Here is a 15,960-nt window from a genome sequence, read left to right as displayed (position 1 = left end):
ATGTTTGTTTTTATGGGGCGAAACTTAAATCTAGATAACAAAATAATATATTTAAATTCCTTCATTATTTTTAAATTGGCTGAACTTTGTTCTGTACTTGAACGACCTGTTTAAAATGGATTTAAAGTCCTTCAAAAACGAACGTACTTGAAAATAAAAATAGTTGTTCATATTTTTTGTTCAATATTGCTCTTTATTAAAAGTTAAAGGCGGTTAAAGATCGATGAAGTTGCCGTCACGCCTTCCTGCACATGGAGAAGTCTAGCCGCAGCAGGCGACGTCATCGTGCTTGTGCGGAGCCTGCACGTCATCGGCGAGTTTAACGCTGCGGACAACCGGGTGGTGGTGGTGGCCATCGCCAACCAGTGGAGCCTCGTTATCGTTGAGTTGGGGAAGGGCTAAAATGAATGGGAAGCAGTTAAGTAGAGCTGATGGCAAGGGTTACCAATTCCAATCCTTGCCAGAGGCCATGAAGAAGGCGAGGCCCAGGATGAGAGTGCAGACGAGTAGGAACTTCATGGTAAAGCTGGCTTGATGTACAGATGGCTTGGTTGCTTCTGATGCCTTGGAGCTGCTCCCACTGGCTATTTATACAGAACGCGGCTTTCTGGAAACCGCTCTAAATACGCAAAAACACTTGTCGTTGCACAATCTGGGAGCACCTCATTAGCTACAAATGAATTGATTGAAATGTCGCTTGGTGTATTTGGCAGCGATGGGTAACGCCATTAACGAAACTCATAAAGCTTAACAATTGATTTCTTCTCTTTTTTTTTTTTTTGTACAATGGAGCTTCTATAATTAAACAAAAGTAAGGGGAAGGGAAATTAAAGGTACTTTAAAATAACGCTTACAAAGCGTGGGTGTCCGAGTCAACATATAGGAAAAAAGAAAATTAGAAGGGAACTAGTAATTAACTAAATAAATGTCCTGGAAGCTGGCCGCTGCTCATGTGCTGTTGTTGTTACTCTGGCGCGGCTTAAGTATCAGCTTCCCCGTGTCGTCACAGCTCATATTAAAATCTCCCAGTACCGTTCGCGTTCTCGATGTAATGATTTGCGGCGCTATGACTAGTTTCTGTATGCCCAGGATGAAGAGGACGACTGGAGAGTAAGTAAAAGGTTTACAATATCAGTTATTCAGTATGAATCGAAAACAGATTAGATTAAGTTGAATGGAAGGGTTCTTAATCAGTTGGACTATCAATACTGCGGCGATATGGTAAAATAACAACTAAGTAAGGGTATTAAGTCTAATCAAATTCGATAAAGCGAAGTGCTACGATATGTTTAAAGGAAGATTGCCATGTCATCATTTATATGCTAAAGCGTTATAAAAGCCCAGATTATATAGGGGAATTCTACTTACAATAAATATCCAAAAAGTTGGATATCAGAGATTTAGTGGTTTTGTTTGCCAATTTTCTAAATTTTTAAAAAATTTTCTTAAAATTTCAAAGCCGAGTCTCTCAAAATACATAGTATCTACTTGCTTTATGATATGATATGAATATGATTAAAAGACCATTTTAAAATGAAATCTAAACTATCCTCTATACTAGACAGCAAGTCTAAGGTTCAATGACCACCGCCTGTGACTACGAAAAGTGACCTATGCACGGAGTACAGTAGTGGCTGCCTCGATTCTTACTCAATGTCAGGGTGGCGACTGTGAAGATGGGATGGATCCAGAGGGACTCCGTTAGCGGTACGACGGTGGTGCGCGGATCGCGTAGCCAATACCAGGCGCTGATGGCGGTGCACATGGACATGGCGGAGAGGACAACTGCAAGAAGTTCTACGGTTATTACGGGCCGTACACTGTTCCCTGCTGTACCCATCAGCCGGATTCAACTTACTGCGCCAGCGGAACGTCGAGGGACGGTACGATGAAACCACTTCGGTGAGGCGCCGCTCGAAGGCCTTGAGATCTGCAGGGGAAGCGGGGAAAAGAAACCCAGTTATGGTTGGTAAACATAGTCAGTTGCTTGCGCGTTCTCCGGTTGATTGGCTTTTGCCGGTGAGTTACCTTCGCAGGCTGACGGTTCCATTGCAGCTATTTCCTCAAAGCTCGTGGCCGTCTTGATGCGATTGAATTTGTCCAGTTTAAATATTATTGTATTTATTGTTATTATTATTTGATGAGTTTCTCATAGCTTTCTTTCCTTTTTCTTATGTTTTTGATGATATTCCACGTTTGACAGCACTGCGAACGAGGTGCGTTACTCAACACTGGAACGCCAGCGACGTACCATAGAGGGGATTCCTCCTTCCAGTGCAAAATGATTTTGTATCTAATTTAAAGTCAGTATTATATTTATGTATTAAGAAACAAAAATATTATAATTTTTATAATAATATAAATAATTTTCAGACAACGACGCTTGAATGATTTACCGTAACAATTATGATCCCACTAAATGGTTTTCTGCATACGCCCATGTGTTAAGGTTATATTTCCGAAGGCAGAACGGTCACACTGCGGCAGCTGTTGCAAAAAAAAGGCGGAAAATAAACGTAGCAAAAGCAGTGTATTTATAAGTAAAAGCAACGAATATAAGGCGCTCCGAAGGCATTATGAATAGCACCAAAGTGCCGCCCGAGTGGAAGAGGCGTGTCAAGTCGGAATACATCAAAATCAGGCAGCAGAAACGATACAAGCGTGCCGACGAGATCAAGGAGGCGTGGATAAAGAACTGGTAAGCGCGGGAAGGAGAAGGTAGATGTCTGGCAGGAAAAACAACCTAATTATATGTAAATATCTCCTCCAGGGACGAGCACAACCACAATGTACAGGATCTGTACTGCGAGTCGAAGGTTTGGCAGGCTAAACCCTACGATCCGCCGCATGTGGACTGCGTGAAGCGCGCGGAGGTGACCAGCTACAATGGCATACCCAATGGTCCACAAAAGGTGCCCATCTGTGTGATCAATGCAGTCACCCCCATACCCACCATGTACACGTGGGCGCCAACGCAGCAGAACTTCATGGTGGAGGATGAGACGGTGCTGCACAATATACCCTACATGGGCGACGAGGTCCTCGATAAGGATGGCAAGTTCATAGAGGAGCTGATCAAGAACTACGATGGCAAGGTGCACGGCGACAAGGATCCCTCGTTCATGGACGATGCCATCTTCGTAGAACTGGTGCACGCCCTTATGCGCTCCTACAGCAAAGAGCTGGAGGAAGCCGCTCCCGGTACATCATCAACTGCCATTAAAACAGAGACATCTGCGAAAGCCAAAACGGGCGATGATGATGGGGAAGTGGATGTGGACGCAGATGGTGAATCTCCCAAGAAACTGGAAAAAACCGACAGCAAAGTGGATCTGACTGTGGTTGAGAAGAAGGAAAAGGAGGAGCCGGAGGAGACTGAAGATGGGGATCTTAAACCCGCTGTGGAAGATGTCAAGGACAAGCTGCCCTTCCCTGCCCCGATTATTTTTCAGGCCATCAGCGCCAACTTTCCAGACAAGGGCACTGCGCAAGAGCTCAAGGAAAAGTATGTAATTTGATAATCAGGGTATGGTTTTCTACAACTTATTCTCTTTGACAGGTACATTGAGCTGACGGAGCACCAGGATCCGGAGCGCCCCCAGGAGTGCACCCCCAACATTGATGGCGTCAAGGCCGAGAGCGTTTCTCGAGAACGGACTATGCACTCCTTTCACACGCTCTTCTGCCGGCGTTGCTTCAAATATGACTGCTTCCTGCACCGTAAGTTTAACCATGGGAACTGCCGCCAACTGGGTTACCTAATGACTTTACGTTTTGTTTTTGCTTTTCTTTTCTTGTTTGGAAACAATATTATCTTGCCAAAAACCAAAAACCAATCTGTACCATTTCTTAAACCCCCACCAAAAAAAAAAAAAACGAAATTCCAAAATGTTGTATTGAATTAATTGCAATTAAGGTCACCATGTGCAGGGTGAGTCGTTGTTGTAGTTGTTGTTTCGATAACCACACGCACACACTCTCATGCCGTTTGCCCGTCAACGCCTCCGCATCCTCATCTCGCTGTTTATGAATTAATAATTTTAATAATCCCTCATATCCGTGGATAATTGGCTGTTTGTCATGTGTCTAAATTGACCACTCGGTGTTGCTCACCTCATTTCGTGTGGCTTTGGCATCGACCATTTCTCTCTATCTCTTCAAATGTAACCGATTACCCTCATGCTAATCCAAAAGCGTTTCATAGACATCAAGTGATTTTTGCCCGATTGAGCTATTCTAATCCCTGTGCTCTCTGTTCACAGGCTTGCAAGGACATGCGGGCCCCAATCTGCAGAAGCGTCGCTATCCGGAACTGAAGACCTTCGCCGAACCCTGCAGCAACTCCTGCTACATGTTGATTGTAAGTTGGATGTACTTTAAAGATTGGAATGGTTTAGTAATTCTATCTTGTTATGCAGGATGGCATGAAGGAGAAGCTGGCGGCTGATAGCAAAACACCGCCCATTGATTCCTGCAATGAGGCCAGCTCCGAGGACAGTAATGACAGCAACAGTCAGTTCAGCAACAAGGACTTTAACCACGAGAATAGCAAGGATAATGGCCTGACTGTAAATAGCGCCGCCGTGGCTGAGATCAACTCCATTATGGGTCAGTTTGAAGTTAGCAGAATGGTTGCAACATGTGTTAAACATTTTACTTTTCCTCTCCAGCTGGCATGATGAACATCACCAGCACGCAGTGCGTCTGGACTGGTGCTGACCAAGCACTTTATCGTGTTTTGCATAAAGTTTATTTGAAGAACTACTGCGCGATTGCACACAACATGCTCACCAAGACCTGCCGTCAGGTGTACGAGTTTGCCCAGAAGGAGGACGCCGAGTTTAGCTTCGAGGACTTGCGACAGGACTTTACACCGCCGCGCAAGAAGAAGAAGAAGCAACGCCTGTGGTCGCTGCACTGCCGAAAGATACAGCTGAAGAAAGACTCATCATCGAATCACGTGTACAATTACACACCCTGCGACCATCCAGGACATCCCTGCGACATGAACTGCTCCTGCATTCAGACGCAAAACTTCTGCGAGAAGTTTTGCAACTGCAGCAGCGATTGCCAAAATCGTTTCCCAGGCTGTCGCTGCAAGGCTCAGTGCAACACCAAGCAGTGTCCTTGCTACCTGGCGGTGCGCGAGTGCGATCCCGATCTCTGCCAGGCCTGCGGAGCCGATCAGTTTAAGCTGACCAAGATCACGTGCAAGAACGTGTGCGTGCAGCGGGGACTGCGTAAGAAACTTTGCTTTATACCCGTAGTCCATCTTTGGTTTCTAAAGAGATATAAGCATATGAATCGTCTAAAATCTTAAGGGGTCAAATGATGCAACGGAGTAGAGGTTACCGTGTCAACTAACTAATATTCATCCATTGCAGACAAACACCTGCTCATGGCTCCCTCTGACATCGCCGGCTGGGGCATCTTTCTCAAGGAGGGCGCGCAAAAGAACGAGTTCATTTCGGAATATTGCGGCGAGATAATATCCCAGGATGAAGCTGATCGCCGTGGCAAAGTCTACGACAAATACATGTGTTCGTTCCTTTTCAATCTGAACAACGACTTTGTGGTGGACGCCACTCGAAAGGGCAACAAAATCCGGTTCGCCAATCATTCCATTAACCCCAACTGCTATGCCAAGGTTATGATGGTCACCGGCGACCATCGCATCGGGATCTTTGCCAAGCGAGCCATTCAGCCCGGCGAGGAGCTCTTCTTTGACTACAGATACGGACCCACAGAGCAGCTGAAGTTCGTGGGCATAGAGCGTGAAATGGAAATTGTTTGAGAATGAAATTATTATCATACAAATTCAATAAAACTATATTTTTCGGAAAGAGGCCTAAACGGACTTAGCTACATTGGCTATAATTGGTTTGGGTCGCGATTTGAAGATCAGTTTTTTGGTGCAAACAGCGCGCACAGTGTACTCCGTCCTCTGGCGACTCTTGTGCTCTTGGGCAATCGTGTGATCCAGCACTGTGCGCTCCGCTCCTGTGGTGGCGTTCAGCATACTGACATCCTGCGAGGCCATCATGCTCGTTTCCAGGAGTCGTTCTCCCTCATTGGACTTGGACTTTTCCAGCACCGCAAACGGTTTATCCAACTTTTGTTCACGTCCCTGAAGAATGTGATGGCCTATGATGAGAATCTGGGTGTACAAAAATGAAGATTATTTAAGGACTTGTTGAAATATACATTTTGTAATTGTTTACAACTCACAGGCTGGCCATATTTATTGTAGTACAGATCGCCAATAAACTGGTCGTGCATATCCTGGTTGCTCCTCACCTCCAGATCGCCTTGCAGCTCTATAATGGCCCAATCGCCTTTGCCAGCGTTTTGCCTAAATAACATAGTTGGTTTGGGTTACTAGAGTGTTAAAAAGTGTACTTATAAATTAATCTTAGCCCAGTTTCCATGAAAAACTTTACTTTCTTCTCAATTTTGGTCAGAATTTTATTCATGCTTCACAGTGGCTAGTGACTTTCTCGAGTCTATCCCCTGAATTTCTTGAAAAGCGGATGCACGCTTCCAACATTCTTCTTGCGATACTCGTAGTAGACGGCGTCATCTCCGCCCGACATCGAGCTCAGTCCGCCAACTCGTCTCACGGTGCCGCCCGAGCCACTGGGACGGAAGCCCGGCTCGCCCGGCAACTTCTCATCCTCGCAATCCAAATCGGAAGCGGACAGTACCAGCTGCAGCAGTTGGCCCTGCTCCTCCTGGGTGCCGTACATCAAATCCGAGTCCGTGTCCATGCCTTTGAGATGCGTGATAACCTTGTAGCTGTAGCCCTGGTTGACCAAGAAACGCTGACGCTTGCGGGAGTAGCTCATCTCCATGGTATCCTGCGAGACGAGTGTGTAGAAGAAGGCGTTGTACTCCTCGGCAATCGCACCCTTCTTGGCACGCAGAATACGACCCAGACGCTGGGCCTCCTGACGACGCGAACCGCCATGCGAAGAGATCTGGATAAGCACATTGGCCTCGGGCAAATCGAAACTGGTGTCTGCCACTTTGGACACGAAAATTGTATTAACCTGAAATAATTCGTGGTTAATAAATGTTCCTAAAATTGCTGAATAGTTGGCACTCACCTTGGAGTTGAACTTAAAGTTCTGGAGGATCTGGATACGCTCGTTCTGCGAGGTGGGACCATAGATGAAAGGCTTGTTCATTTTGATCGCATAGTGCTTCAGCGCAAACACATTATCCGAGAAGACAATCGTTTTGTCGCCTCGTTGCTCGTGATATTTAATAAGAAACTGGCAGCTGCGGAACTTGGAGGGATTCATCACATAGAGCAACATCTTCTTGGACGTCTTGGTGGTGAGGTATTCGCGATAGAACTCTGGTGACATGGGACACCACACCTCCGCGCACTGGACGCGTGCAATATAACCTTTTTTTTGCAGCTCCAACCAGTTGGCCTCGTACAGTTTGGGTCCAATGAGGAAGTTGAGATCCGCAATCTTGTCATCTTCACGCAGCAGCGTGGCCGTCAATCCCAGCTTGCAATGCGATTGCACGATGGTCAGCACGCGACGGAACATTTTCGCTGGAATGGTGTGCACCTCGTCCAGCACCATAATGCCCCATTCCTGCTCCTGCAGCCAACGCATGGTCTGCTCCGCTTCCCACGATCTCTTCTGAGTGTGCGTTATCATGGAGTATGTGGTCACTAGAATACCGCAACCCATGGGCTTGTCTTTTGCTTCAGAGGTGAATCTGCAAATCATGCTGTCATCGGCTGTGGACCACATCTTGAACTGCTGCTTCCACTGCTCCACAGAAACACCACTGTTGCACAGAACTAGGGCCCTTTTTCGTACGGTGCAGCATGCAGTGACACCCACTAGGGATTTACCTGCACCACAGGGCAGTACAATAACCCCAGAGCGGGCTCTTCCATTGCCGAACATCTTGCGCAGACTCTTCTCCTGATATGGACGCAAGACGGCAGCGGGCTTGAGGTCTATATTAATGTCTGGATTGTTGGTATCGTTGCGGAAATCGTACTCCGCCAGCAGAGGATGCTCTATCTCGATGCACCGCTTCTGGATCACTTCGATCTTCTCCTGAGCCACCTCAAAGGAGACGGTCTTCAGATTGGCCTCATCCTCGTCCTCCTCCTCCTTGTCGATCTTCTCGTAGAAGTCTGTGATGTCTTCTGGCACTGCAGTGGTTCCATCAGCGGCTACAACTGCTCCTGCAGCTGCTGCAGGATCTTCTGCCGGCTTGTCTGTGGCTCCTGGTGGCATTTTGGTTCCAAATTGAGTAATGGCCTTGCCGTCCATAGTGCCCTGAATGAAATCCTCTCCCTCGCTGCGTATGAGGCGGCATTTCTGGATGACCGGGTCCTTAAGTAACTTTTGCAGCACCTCAGGATGCGGCGACTCTATAAAGTACTTGTTGTGCTTCAAGACCAGCTTGACCTTGCCATAGGATAGGGTGCAGAGTCGTATGAACTCCAGGATGCCTTCGGGAATGCTGGTCTTGCTCAGTCTCTTGAGGTATTCCACGATGTCATGGGTTTGCAGGCCCACCGAAACGGCGGCATATAAACTGTAGGCGGTGAGTTTGTACTCGTGAATGTGTTCGGGTCGGCAGACGGGCTCCGAAATGGCGATCAGGAAGTCATGGGCATGCTTGTAGACTGGCGAGAAGGATTCCAGGAAGACGTGACCATTGGGAGCCACCCAAAGTGGTCGATTTCCGTGATCCTGACGCAATTGCATCTGCGATCGGTAATCTTTGGCGCCGTACTCATCCGTATTGATTTGATCGTCATTGGTCTCCGCATTCTTGGATGCTGCACCCGGAACTCCGTCCGATTCCGTGGCATCCAAGCTATCATTGTCGTCCACCAGTTGGGTGAATGCTTCATCCTCGGCACGCCGCTTTTTGGCTGGGAATGGTTCTCAGATTACAGCAAAGTTCGTTGGTTTTCCACGTGCCACACACTCACCGAACTTGTCTCCACCGCTGCGGTCCTTTTTCGACTTTTTCGGCGGTCCCATTTAAACAAAAATCGAGCAACAATTTCACAACAAATCCGCGAGCTCAACAAATTAAACAAAGATATCGACGTTCGATAACTTGACTGAACTAAGCTATATAAACAAAGCAAGTATGGCAACGCCACCAGTTGAGTGCCCCGTGGAATACTCTCTTTTTACCAGCTTTCATCTTATTTTAATAGTTGCTTTCAGCGCATTTCAGGCTACTTACGTTTTCACTACAATGGGCATCCTGTCTTGGTATTTTAAGTTGCAAATAGTATGTAAATCACGTATAAACACAGACGACCGCCTAAAGCCGCTTTCGACTCTTTTGCAACACTGAGTTATCAGTAGTCGATAACTATGATGTACCACCTTGCCACCCTGCGTAGCTTCAGCTGTTTACGGTTTTAGAGCCACTGGCCATTCAAACTGAAATTCAAATATAAAACAATGTTTTTTTTGAGTTGTTTATTCACAAATTTCTCTTTGCAATCCCATGTGCTTCGATCAAATGATCATTAGATATGAGAAATCACCCCTAAGCCTAGACAATGGCCGCCGAAAAGAAGAAACACCCGCCAAAAAAGAAGTCACAGGAGAAAAAGAGTACAAAATCAAAACAGAGTGCTTTAAATGACAATCTGCCCAAGATATGTTTTGGCATAGCGATTTCCGATCTGCTGCACGCGTTATATTTTACTGTTCAAGCAATGATTCTTCTGGTTCAACAGGTAGGTGTTGCTTAATTTAAAATACCTCTAATTCATATTAAATCAATAGTTTAGCGTGTTTGCTATGTTGGCGCTTTTGGGTGTCATTTTCTGGGTTATAATTGTCATCTTGCTGATGGTTGGCCTTTTCAAGGTGTGTTGCAATTTATTCATTTAATGGCATTTAAATTTAAAATTATAACCATATCAGCGCAAGCCAGTTTTCGTTAGATATTGGCTTATATTTTCCTTAGTCGGCTTTATCACCGATATTCTATTTCTACTCTGGGGCATTGCGACTTCAATAACCGTGGATTGGGATCGACTTCAGGAGTTTTCACTAATATTCCTTGGTATATGTAAGTGAAATTTTAATTTAAATTTAAAATTAAAAACACTATTAATGCCGAGTATAATTTTAGTTATTGAAAGCACTTGCATATATATCATACATCGGTATTACCAGATTATGGATGAATCAAAAAAGAAGCGGACCTTATGCTGTAAAATAACTTAAATTATAAGTAATATTATATATTAACTAATTGACTTTTGCAGGTGGCGGCAAAGATGACAAGAAAAAGTCGAGCAAGAGCCCCAAAAAGAAGAAAGCCAAAAAATAAGACCAAATGCTACTCTTAAACTTTAGTTGGCTTTGTTTTTCCACCCCAAATAAAATATATTTTTATTAAATTGCTTAAAACAGTGTGTTTAATCAAAGGAGAATACATTTATTTCATAGATAATGTCTTTTGAGTTGGGAGAGCTGAGTATTCCCAATGATAATCTCCTAAGATCGTGCTATTTTATTGCTACTTGCGAACTATTGCGTTCATTGTATTTCTCATTTAGTTCAGTTTCAGTCATGATAATACACGTAAGTATATAAAAAAAATGGTTTTTAAATATTTTTAGCCATTTTCTTAATTTTTTTAAGTCGAATACGTATACAATAATGGCTTTTTCAAGCACGGTAGCTTGGATTTTGACTGTTGTCGGACTGTTTGTGGGTTTATTAAAGGTAAGTGTTATTTTTTAAAAACATACGAAATATTTATTTTAAAAATTGTATTAAAATAAATTAGGGACAACCAACACTGCTCGTATTTTGGTTACTGTTTACTTCCTTTGCAACTGGTACGGATATTATTTATCTGATATGGAATGTTACTTCGTCTCCTGTTTTCGACGCCCAACATTTCAAGCACTGGGCTATTTCATATTTGGGCATTTGTATGTTTTTATTATAATAATAATTTAAATTTCTTAGGCATTGAATCCTTTCAGTTTACGAGGTAACTTGCTTATACTTGGTATTCAGATACTTTAGAAGATTATATTCCTATATCCTTTTGGAGGGCGACAACTACGATGAGACATCTAAAGGTGAAATGGGTAAATTAAGATTTATACCACATAGTATACAAAAATTCTATTTAGGAACAGAAGATCACAAAGGTAATGAAACTGAAACGGAAACCAATAAGGGAACTACTGAAATGACGACTGATAGATATTAACCATGTGTGTTTTGTATTCGTTTCTCTATAGAGTTACTAAAATAAATTAAAAATGTGTTTTATGTGCCATCTGTATTTCTATTCACCGGAAATCAATTACCGACCCCCTATCAGCAATGATTATAATTGACTTATACAGTTTTCCATTTATTTTCCGATGCCTTCGAGGAAAATAGGTAGTCACGTTGCCAGCGAGGGACCAGGAAAAAGGACAATTCAATCTGCAGGACCTGCTGACAAAACAAATGCCATAAATGAGAAGCGGACAGATGGGCGCACAAACTTGTCACATCTTCGTCGGCAAAAAGCACTTCACATTGGTGTAGTTTCTTTTGGGATTTGAATGCGTATTTGAATGAAAAGGTTGGACATATGTATATATTAACTTATGTATTTTATGTCAATGTGAAATAAATGGTATTTATACCATCGGAAATATAAAAATGAAACGGAAATGGAAAAGGTTGAATTCGCACAGAACATTTTCTAAGAATATTAGGGAATATTAATTTTTGTATTTGCCTATACTTTTGGCCACTGTGCTTCTCCACTTTCCCATGCCATATTACCACTGTGCTGCGTCTGTGAATGTTGGCAATCAAACGGCTTTGATTAACAGGCCGCCAAGACCCTCTCCTCCAATCGCCAAGTACGTGCTTATCATCATTATAGCTTTGATTTAGTAGACAACATTGCCAGTGATGTGATGAATCTTAGCCTGGGCAATGGGGTCGAATTCTGATGGATATTTAGTGCCCTGTGCCTATTGCATCGCTCTGCTGGACTTCATATCCGCCATGCTATTCGCAATTATCTCAGGAGTGGTATTTGCCAGGCATGTAAGACAATTAGCCCTTTAGTCCTTTCACGGAAATTGTGGTTCAATTTGCAGTTCGCTATTTGCAGGGTCATTGGTCTGCCTTGGTTGCCCTGATCTTCACCATTTTCTGGATGCTCATAATCGTAGTTCTACTGGCGGGTATCTACAGACGGAAACTGGGACTGATTCGATTTTGGTTGGTGTTCACCTGCTTGGGAATACTGCTAGATGGATTTATACTGCTCTATGGCCTGACTTTGGCCATTTCCGTGAACTGGGAGGGTGTCAAAATCACAGTACTGCCCTTCGTGGGACTGGGTTAGTCTCAATAGTAGTTCATTTCATTTACTGCATTTCATTACGTTTCTTTTTAGCTGTGGAAATGACTTTTGTCTATATCATTTACCTACTGTATCTGGATATGATTGATTACAGTGCATCAGAATCGCACCATGAAGAGAAGTATAGAGAAAAGAGTGGCTGTGAAGTGGAATACGAGGAGGAGAAGGAGGAGGAAAAGCCACTGGATCGCAAGGATCTGAAACGCATGGAAAAACAAGCCAAGGAGCGCATGAAAAAGGATAAAGCCGTTCTCAAACAACTTCAGAAACAAATGCGAAAGTAAACGAATTGAAAGTTTAAATTATTTTTATATTTTCAAAATAAACATTGAAATGAATGCCTTGATTAGAGCTTTAAGAAGCGCAGTATTTCTTTTTGTCTGCGACAAGCTCTTAAACTTTTATCACATTCAGGATGCGGACATCCTCACACCTACACAAGCCACTCACACACACACACACACCCACGCGTACGCCAATGTTAAACACAAAATCCTTTTAAAATAATTTGCTCAGCAGGAGCAAAGAAAAAATCAAGAAAAATATACATAAACCTACGCGAATTCGAAGAGCTGCGTGCCCTGTAAATAAATATTGTATATTATATATAAATAGTATATATTATTTTCACATTTCTTAGCTATAAAATAAAAATAGAAGCCTGCACTTTACGTTATCGAGCTGCTGACAGAAGGTCGAAAAGAACTCAGCTTCATGGGTTGAGTTGGTGCGTTTAGAACTATGTTTCCCTTGCGATTTTGGATATGATTTCTTTTGGACTGGTCATTGTTATAATGCTGCCTCTGGCGATTGCATTCTCTTTCATAATTCGTACAAGCTTGACTTTGTTCCATCTTTGAGGTTTTAGCATTATGACAGGCTTGACAAAAGGCCAAAGTCACGTAAAATCGTTGAACGATGTACAGGAAAGCGCACTCCACAACTGAAAGTAATAAAATCAATTTAATTGCAAGGCGATACTTCTAATATTGAACTCACGCAATCCCAGCATGAGTAACAATCCATTTTTGACCACACCCATTTGGAAAGTGCTCTCGTTGAAAACGGCATACAACACCAGGCACATCTCGACCATGATGCCCACGCAGGAGAAGATAATCCAGGCACGAACACATCTGGGATTGCGCTGTAATTAAGCGGAGGATACCATCACACAGCCACCGTGAACCAGCTTTTTAAGTACGAGTATACCCCATGAATGCCAACCAGCAGCATCACAATCATTGTTATCCAAAAAAGGCCAAAAACAGCGGCAAAAATGGTCAACCAACTCAGCTGAAAATGTTTGAGGAATTCTGAAGACTTTCTGTTGTATATAAGGATTGAAAAGTTAGCCTTACATGATCGCAAATTGTCTTCAAGCTGACCATGGAAAAAAGCAGGGCGCTGATCAGATCAAAGCATCCGATGGCATAGGCCCATATCAACAGCGAATTGTTGCTAGAGCTCATGTCGAAAATAGAAACCATTATTTGTGGCAGTTGAAGATAGGAGCATTTGATCGTCTAAAAAATATATAAATTTATTTTATTTATTTATAATTTATTTTCCCTAAAATATAATTATTTTATACTGAAAAGTAAACTGTTGTTGGTTCTTTCTACATTTTTAGGGTATTTATAAATATTTATATATATTTTTTAAAGTTAAGCTAATCAAATTACTCGGTGTTCGATCACACTCCACACACGGTATCAAAGCGGAAACGGAAATGACAGCCAAGTCTCGCTGCTGTGGCTGTCGCATCTATTTATGCAGGGGAAAAATGAGACATACCACCGTGTAGTGTACGTAAGTACATAAGAGTATACCCATGCATATAATGCCGTGCTGATGAAATACGTGCGGCGGCTCACACACACACACGCCACACTTACCCTGTGTGTGTGAGTGTGCGAGTGTGTGTGTGTGGTAGGAAGAACGAGGGGAATCCCCGTTGACAAATATAATTTACTTTTTTCGCGCTCATTTGCAACTCGGGCGAAAAAGTGGGAGCACATTTTGATCCCCGGGGTGCGACAAAGCCTTCTTAAACATCTCACTTGCAGTTAAAGTTTTTCCAACAGAAAACTTGAGGAAAGCACAGAGGAGGAACCAAATTGGAAGCTCAATTTATTTAAAATAAATTATGAAACTCAAGAAATATGTTACGTACCTTATAGTTGAGTTCAAAAATGTTATTAATATTTAAAAGAGTTTTTTGAATAAGTAAAATCAACCAATGCACAAGCTAACATACCTATCATAACTTAACAAAGTTATTTGTATGTCCTTAACTACAGCTTGTTTAACTAACAAGACTTTTGCATTTGCCATTTCAAGTGTCTATTTGCAGACGGCAAACAATAATCTATTGAACAATCACAATTACATGCTTATTTCAGAAGCTATTTATTTACTTATCGGTACCCTGCCAAATTTGTCATATAAGATGTTTGTAAAAACCCCCAAGTATCAACTGAAAGGAGAGTGATTGGACTAGAAAAAGCTGAACGTGATGAATGCCTTGAATGCTTTTGGAATGGCCATTGGCTGGATGGACATTGTGGGAGTTCTGTTCTTCGAAATGATAATGTTCTATATGATGCGACGTCGTCGATTGGCACAAAAATCCGAAATCGTTTCGATTGAGGCGCAAGTGAAGTGCCACAAGGATTCACTGCCCAGTAAGTGCACTCAATAAAGGTGTTCGAGTGCAGTGTTCTAACCAATTCATGCCCTCGAGGTCTCTTCTGCAGGAAAAAGCTGAGCGAAAGCGAAAACCTTTGGATATTCTGGGGCTACCTGTTGATGCTGAATGTCTGGATTGGCGTTACACTGCTCATGATAGCTGGCATCTCATTGGTGGGTCGCAAGTATCCCGTGGATACCCATTAACCCCCCTTCCATTCATTCTATACTCTTGTTTTCAGCAAAGACCGGAGCTTATGGCACTTTGGTTGATATGGTGCGCCTGTGGCTTGGTCTTCGATGTCTTCCTCATTTTGTGGTGGGTCTACGAACTTTTTGCGGGCGACGCCATTGAAGCACTGACCAACATTCTGATCTCCCTGCTGACCATGGGTGGGTTTTCTATTTCTATCAATTAGTTACTAACTTTATTATGTTTATGGCTTTAATTTGGCAGCAATTGAGTTTGGCTTCATCTATGTTATCTACACCATCTTCTTGAACTTGTCCAATGCCAGCAAAGATGAAGGGGCTAAAGTGGCAGAAAAATCGAAATATGCATTTATGATGATTTCAGATCCGAAGCGATAAGTTCCAACATGTTTCTGTTAAATTAATAAATTTTATTTCAAAGTTTCCTAGATATTACGCCTAAATGTGGGATTAAATCTTTGAATATTTCCATATTGGCATGATTTAATTTCAGTTCTCTATACACCGGACCACAAACTCATTATGAAGCCAGGTCATAGGTCATCGTTCATACGGCGCCAGACAGAAGAGCATATTTTGTATCTGTTGTGCCGACTCTTGTTTCTCGCTTTTCCTGTGCTTTATCTGGTTCTTTGGAGGGCTTTTGTAGTT

The 15,960-nt window shown here is 43.0% G+C and overlaps 10 protein-coding genes across 16 annotated transcripts; 5 read left to right on the top strand and 5 right to left on the bottom strand.

Annotated features, from left to right (window-relative positions):
- Window positions 1–172: 172 nt before the first annotated feature.
- LOC120447715 lies at window positions 173–611 on the bottom strand. Its single transcript, XM_039629249.2, has 2 exons — window positions 462–611; window positions 173–398 (listed from the first exon to the last, which is right to left on the bottom strand). Exons 1-2 carry the CDS (start codon window positions 517–519, stop codon window positions 262–264), a joined length of 195 nt encoding a protein of 64 aa, XP_039485183.1. The 5' UTR covers window positions 520–611; the 3' UTR covers window positions 173–261.
- Window positions 612–754: 143 nt separating this feature from the next.
- LOC120447714 (nuclear envelope phosphatase-regulatory subunit 1 homolog) lies at window positions 755–2,204 on the bottom strand. 3 transcript variants are annotated; one of them, XR_005616065.2, is made up of 5 exons: window positions 2,029–2,204; window positions 1,859–1,930; window positions 1,651–1,797; window positions 855–1,103; window positions 755–795 (listed from the first exon to the last, which is right to left on the bottom strand). XR_005616065.2 is itself a non-coding variant. In XM_039629246.2 (4 exons), the coding sequence occupies exons 1-4, from the start codon at window positions 2,048–2,050 to the stop codon at window positions 949–951; spliced, it is 396 nt and encodes a 131-aa protein (XP_039485180.1). In that variant the 5' UTR covers window positions 2,051–2,204; the 3' UTR covers window positions 755–948. The 3 variants fall into 3 exon arrangements, 2 of the variants coding, with proteins under 2 accessions (XP_039485180.1, XP_039485182.1); XM_039629246.2 differs by having other exon boundaries at window positions 755–1,103; XM_039629248.2 differs by having other exon boundaries at window positions 755–1,103; window positions 1,651–1,785; window positions 2,029–2,201.
- A 251-nt stretch (window positions 2,205–2,455) lies between these two features.
- On the top strand, window positions 2,456–5,846 carry LOC120447707 (histone-lysine N-methyltransferase E(z)). Of its 2 annotated transcripts, XM_039629236.2 has the most exons (8): window positions 2,456–2,698; window positions 2,771–3,505; window positions 3,560–3,720; window positions 3,917–3,931; window positions 4,263–4,360; window positions 4,419–4,608; window positions 4,671–5,240; window positions 5,385–5,846. In XM_039629236.2, exons 1-8 carry the CDS (start codon window positions 2,577–2,579, stop codon window positions 5,792–5,794), a joined length of 2,301 nt encoding a protein of 766 aa, XP_039485170.1. In that variant the 5' UTR covers window positions 2,456–2,576; the 3' UTR covers window positions 5,795–5,846. The 2 variants fall into 2 exon arrangements, with proteins under 2 accessions (XP_039485170.1, XP_039485171.1); XM_039629237.2 differs by lacking the exon at window positions 3,917–3,931 and having other exon boundaries at window positions 2,457–2,698.
- LOC120447713 (chromosome transmission fidelity protein 8 homolog) lies at window positions 5,803–9,368 on the bottom strand. Its single transcript, XM_039629245.2, has 3 exons — window positions 9,241–9,368; window positions 6,229–6,352; window positions 5,803–6,157 (listed from the first exon to the last, which is right to left on the bottom strand). The coding sequence occupies exons 1-3, from the start codon at window positions 9,258–9,260 to the stop codon at window positions 5,849–5,851; spliced, it is 453 nt and encodes a 150-aa protein (XP_039485179.1). The 5' UTR covers window positions 9,261–9,368; the 3' UTR covers window positions 5,803–5,848.
- On the bottom strand, window positions 6,430–9,134 carry LOC120447706 (general transcription and DNA repair factor IIH helicase subunit XPB). The gene is made up of 3 exons (XM_039629234.2): window positions 8,978–9,134; window positions 7,107–8,917; window positions 6,430–7,049 (listed from the first exon to the last, which is right to left on the bottom strand). Exons 1-3 carry the CDS (start codon window positions 9,027–9,029, stop codon window positions 6,504–6,506), a joined length of 2,409 nt encoding a protein of 802 aa, XP_039485168.1. The 5' UTR covers window positions 9,030–9,134; the 3' UTR covers window positions 6,430–6,503.
- Window positions 9,369–9,415: 47 nt separating the features above from the next.
- Window positions 9,416–10,427, top strand: LOC120447710. 2 transcript variants are annotated; one of them, XM_039629241.1, is made up of 5 exons: window positions 9,416–9,745; window positions 9,795–9,878; window positions 9,936–10,083; window positions 10,147–10,227; window positions 10,283–10,427. In XM_039629241.1, the coding sequence occupies exons 1-5, from the start codon at window positions 9,566–9,568 to the stop codon at window positions 10,345–10,347; spliced, it is 558 nt and encodes a 185-aa protein (XP_039485175.1). In that variant the 5' UTR covers window positions 9,416–9,565; the 3' UTR covers window positions 10,348–10,427. The 2 variants fall into 2 exon arrangements, with proteins under 2 accessions (XP_039485175.1, XP_039485176.1); XM_039629242.1 differs by having other exon boundaries at window positions 9,625–9,745; window positions 9,800–9,878.
- Window positions 10,402–11,306, top strand: LOC120447711. Of its 2 annotated transcripts, none has more exons than XM_039629244.1 (5): window positions 10,402–10,601; window positions 10,662–10,745; window positions 10,810–10,957; window positions 11,012–11,110; window positions 11,171–11,306. In XM_039629244.1, the coding sequence occupies exons 1-5, from the start codon at window positions 10,470–10,472 to the stop codon at window positions 11,242–11,244; spliced, it is 537 nt and encodes a 178-aa protein (XP_039485178.1). In that variant the 5' UTR covers window positions 10,402–10,469; the 3' UTR covers window positions 11,245–11,306. The 2 variants fall into 2 exon arrangements, with proteins under 2 accessions (XP_039485178.1, XP_039485177.1); XM_039629243.1 differs by having other exon boundaries at window positions 10,405–10,601; window positions 11,165–11,306.
- A 611-nt stretch (window positions 11,307–11,917) lies between these two features.
- Window positions 11,918–12,763, top strand: LOC120447709. 2 transcript variants are annotated; one of them, XM_039629239.2, is made up of 3 exons: window positions 11,918–12,083; window positions 12,151–12,382; window positions 12,439–12,763. In XM_039629239.2, the coding sequence occupies exons 1-3, from the start codon at window positions 11,970–11,972 to the stop codon at window positions 12,687–12,689; spliced, it is 597 nt and encodes a 198-aa protein (XP_039485173.1). In that variant the 5' UTR covers window positions 11,918–11,969; the 3' UTR covers window positions 12,690–12,763. The 2 variants fall into 2 exon arrangements, with proteins under 2 accessions (XP_039485173.1, XP_039485174.1); XM_039629240.1 differs by having other exon boundaries at window positions 11,952–12,079; window positions 12,137–12,382.
- Window positions 12,764–13,059: 296 nt separating this feature from the next.
- Window positions 13,060–13,924, bottom strand: LOC120447708. Its single transcript, XM_039629238.1, has 4 exons — window positions 13,767–13,924; window positions 13,618–13,701; window positions 13,405–13,552; window positions 13,060–13,348 (listed from the first exon to the last, which is right to left on the bottom strand). Exons 1-4 carry the CDS (start codon window positions 13,893–13,895, stop codon window positions 13,074–13,076), a joined length of 636 nt encoding a protein of 211 aa, XP_039485172.1. The 5' UTR covers window positions 13,896–13,924; the 3' UTR covers window positions 13,060–13,073.
- An 884-nt stretch (window positions 13,925–14,808) lies between these two features.
- LOC120448935 lies at window positions 14,809–15,741 on the top strand. Its single transcript, XM_039631172.2, has 4 exons — window positions 14,809–15,092; window positions 15,152–15,270; window positions 15,339–15,489; window positions 15,554–15,741. Exons 1-4 carry the CDS (start codon window positions 14,924–14,926, stop codon window positions 15,685–15,687), a joined length of 573 nt encoding a protein of 190 aa, XP_039487106.1. The 5' UTR covers window positions 14,809–14,923; the 3' UTR covers window positions 15,688–15,741.
- Window positions 15,742–15,960: the final 219 nt, after the last annotated feature.

This window comes from Drosophila santomea, chromosome 3L (genome assembly GCF_016746245.2).
Source record: "Drosophila santomea strain STO CAGO 1482 chromosome 3L, Prin_Dsan_1.1, whole genome shotgun sequence".
In the NCBI taxonomy this organism is placed as follows: domain Eukaryota; kingdom Metazoa; phylum Arthropoda; class Insecta; order Diptera; family Drosophilidae; genus Drosophila; species Drosophila santomea.
Note: the sequence above shows the minus strand (reverse complement) of the source record. Positions and strands in the feature narration are given on the sequence as shown.

Bases quoted from the DNA above. Each gene is read 5' to 3' on its own strand.
- LOC120447707 (XM_039629236.2), top strand. From the start codon at position 2,577: ATGAATAGCACCAAAGTGCCGCCCGAGTGGAAGAGGCGTGTCAAGTCG. The intron at 4,361-4,418 runs GTAAGTTGGATG...CTTGTTATGCAG, and splicing joins ACTCCTGCTACATGTTGATT to GATGGCATGAAGGAGAAGCT. The intron at 4,609-4,670 runs GTCAGTTTGAAG...TTTCCTCTCCAG, and splicing joins TGAGATCAACTCCATTATGG to CTGGCATGATGAACATCACC.
- LOC120447708 (XM_039629238.1), bottom strand. From the start codon at position 13,895: ATGGTTTCTATTTTCGACATGAGCTCTAGCAACAATTCGCTGTTGATA. The intron at 13,553-13,617 runs GTATACTCGTAC...GCTTAATTACAG, and splicing joins TGCTGGTTGGCATTCATGGG to CGCAATCCCAGATGTGTTCG. The intron at 13,349-13,404 runs GTGAGTTCAATA...TATTACTTTCAG, and splicing joins GTTACTCATGCTGGGATTGC to TTGTGGAGTGCGCTTTCCTG.
- LOC120447710 (XM_039629241.1), top strand. From the start codon at position 9,566: ATGGCCGCCGAAAAGAAGAAACACCCGCCAAAAAAGAAGTCACAGGAG. The intron at 9,746-9,794 runs GTAGGTGTTGCT...TTAAATCAATAG, and splicing joins TGATTCTTCTGGTTCAACAG to TTTAGCGTGTTTGCTATGTT. The intron at 10,228-10,282 runs GTAAAATAACTT...TGACTTTTGCAG, and splicing joins AAAGAAGCGGACCTTATGCT to GTGGCGGCAAAGATGACAAG.
- LOC120447715 (XM_039629249.2), bottom strand. From the start codon at position 519: ATGAAGTTCCTACTCGTCTGCACTCTCATCCTGGGCCTCGCCTTCTTC. The intron at 399-461 runs GCAAGGATTGGA...CATTCATTTTAG, and splicing joins CGCCTTCTTCATGGCCTCTG to CCCTTCCCCAACTCAACGAT.
- LOC120447713 (XM_039629245.2), bottom strand. From the start codon at position 9,260: ATGCCCATTGTAGTGAAAAC. The intron at 6,353-9,240 runs GTAAGTAGCCTG...TATGTTATTTAG, and splicing joins ATGCCCATTGTAGTGAAAAC to GCAAAACGCTGGCAAAGGCG. The intron at 6,158-6,228 runs GTGAGTTGTAAA...TTGTACACCCAG, and splicing joins ACAATAAATATGGCCAGCCT to ATTCTCATCATAGGCCATCA.
- LOC120447711 (XM_039629243.1), top strand. From the start codon at position 10,470: ATGTCTTTTGAGTTGGGAGAGCTGAGTATTCCCAATGATAATCTCCTA. The intron at 10,958-11,011 runs GTATGTTTTTAT...GAATCCTTTCAG, and splicing joins TATTTCATATTTGGGCATTT to TTTACGAGGTAACTTGCTTA. The intron at 11,111-11,164 runs GTGAAATGGGTA...AATTCTATTTAG, and splicing joins CTACGATGAGACATCTAAAG to GAACAGAAGATCACAAAGGT.
- LOC120447709 (XM_039629239.2), top strand. From the start codon at position 11,970: ATGGGGTCGAATTCTGATGGATATTTAGTGCCCTGTGCCTATTGCATC. The intron at 12,084-12,150 runs GTAAGACAATTA...CGCTATTTGCAG, and splicing joins GAGTGGTATTTGCCAGGCAT to GGTCATTGGTCTGCCTTGGT. The intron at 12,383-12,438 runs GTTAGTCTCAAT...GTTTCTTTTTAG, and splicing joins ACTGCCCTTCGTGGGACTGG to CTGTGGAAATGACTTTTGTC.
- LOC120448935 (XM_039631172.2), top strand. From the start codon at position 14,924: ATGAATGCCTTGAATGCTTTTGGAATGGCCATTGGCTGGATGGACATT. The intron at 15,271-15,338 runs GTGGGTCGCAAG...TCTTGTTTTCAG, and splicing joins TGATAGCTGGCATCTCATTG to CAAAGACCGGAGCTTATGGC. The intron at 15,490-15,553 runs GTGGGTTTTCTA...TTAATTTGGCAG, and splicing joins GATCTCCCTGCTGACCATGG to CAATTGAGTTTGGCTTCATC.
- LOC120447706 (XM_039629234.2), bottom strand. From the start codon at position 9,029: ATGGGACCGCCGAAAAAGTCGAAAAAGGACCGCAGCGGTGGAGACAAG. The intron at 8,918-8,977 runs GTGAGTGTGTGG...AACCATTCCCAG, and splicing joins CAGCGGTGGAGACAAGTTCG to CCAAAAAGCGGCGTGCCGAG. The intron at 7,050-7,106 runs GTGAGTGCCAAC...GAATTATTTCAG, and splicing joins ACTTTAAGTTCAACTCCAAG to GTTAATACAATTTTCGTGTC.
- LOC120447714 (XM_039629246.2), bottom strand. From the start codon at position 2,050: ATGGAACCGTCAGCCTGCGAAG. The intron at 1,931-2,028 runs GTAACTCACCGG...CTTCCCCTGCAG, and splicing joins GGAACCGTCAGCCTGCGAAG to ATCTCAAGGCCTTCGAGCGG. The intron at 1,798-1,858 runs GTAAGTTGAATC...TAATAACCGTAG, and splicing joins CTCGACGTTCCGCTGGCGCA to AACTTCTTGCAGTTGTCCTC.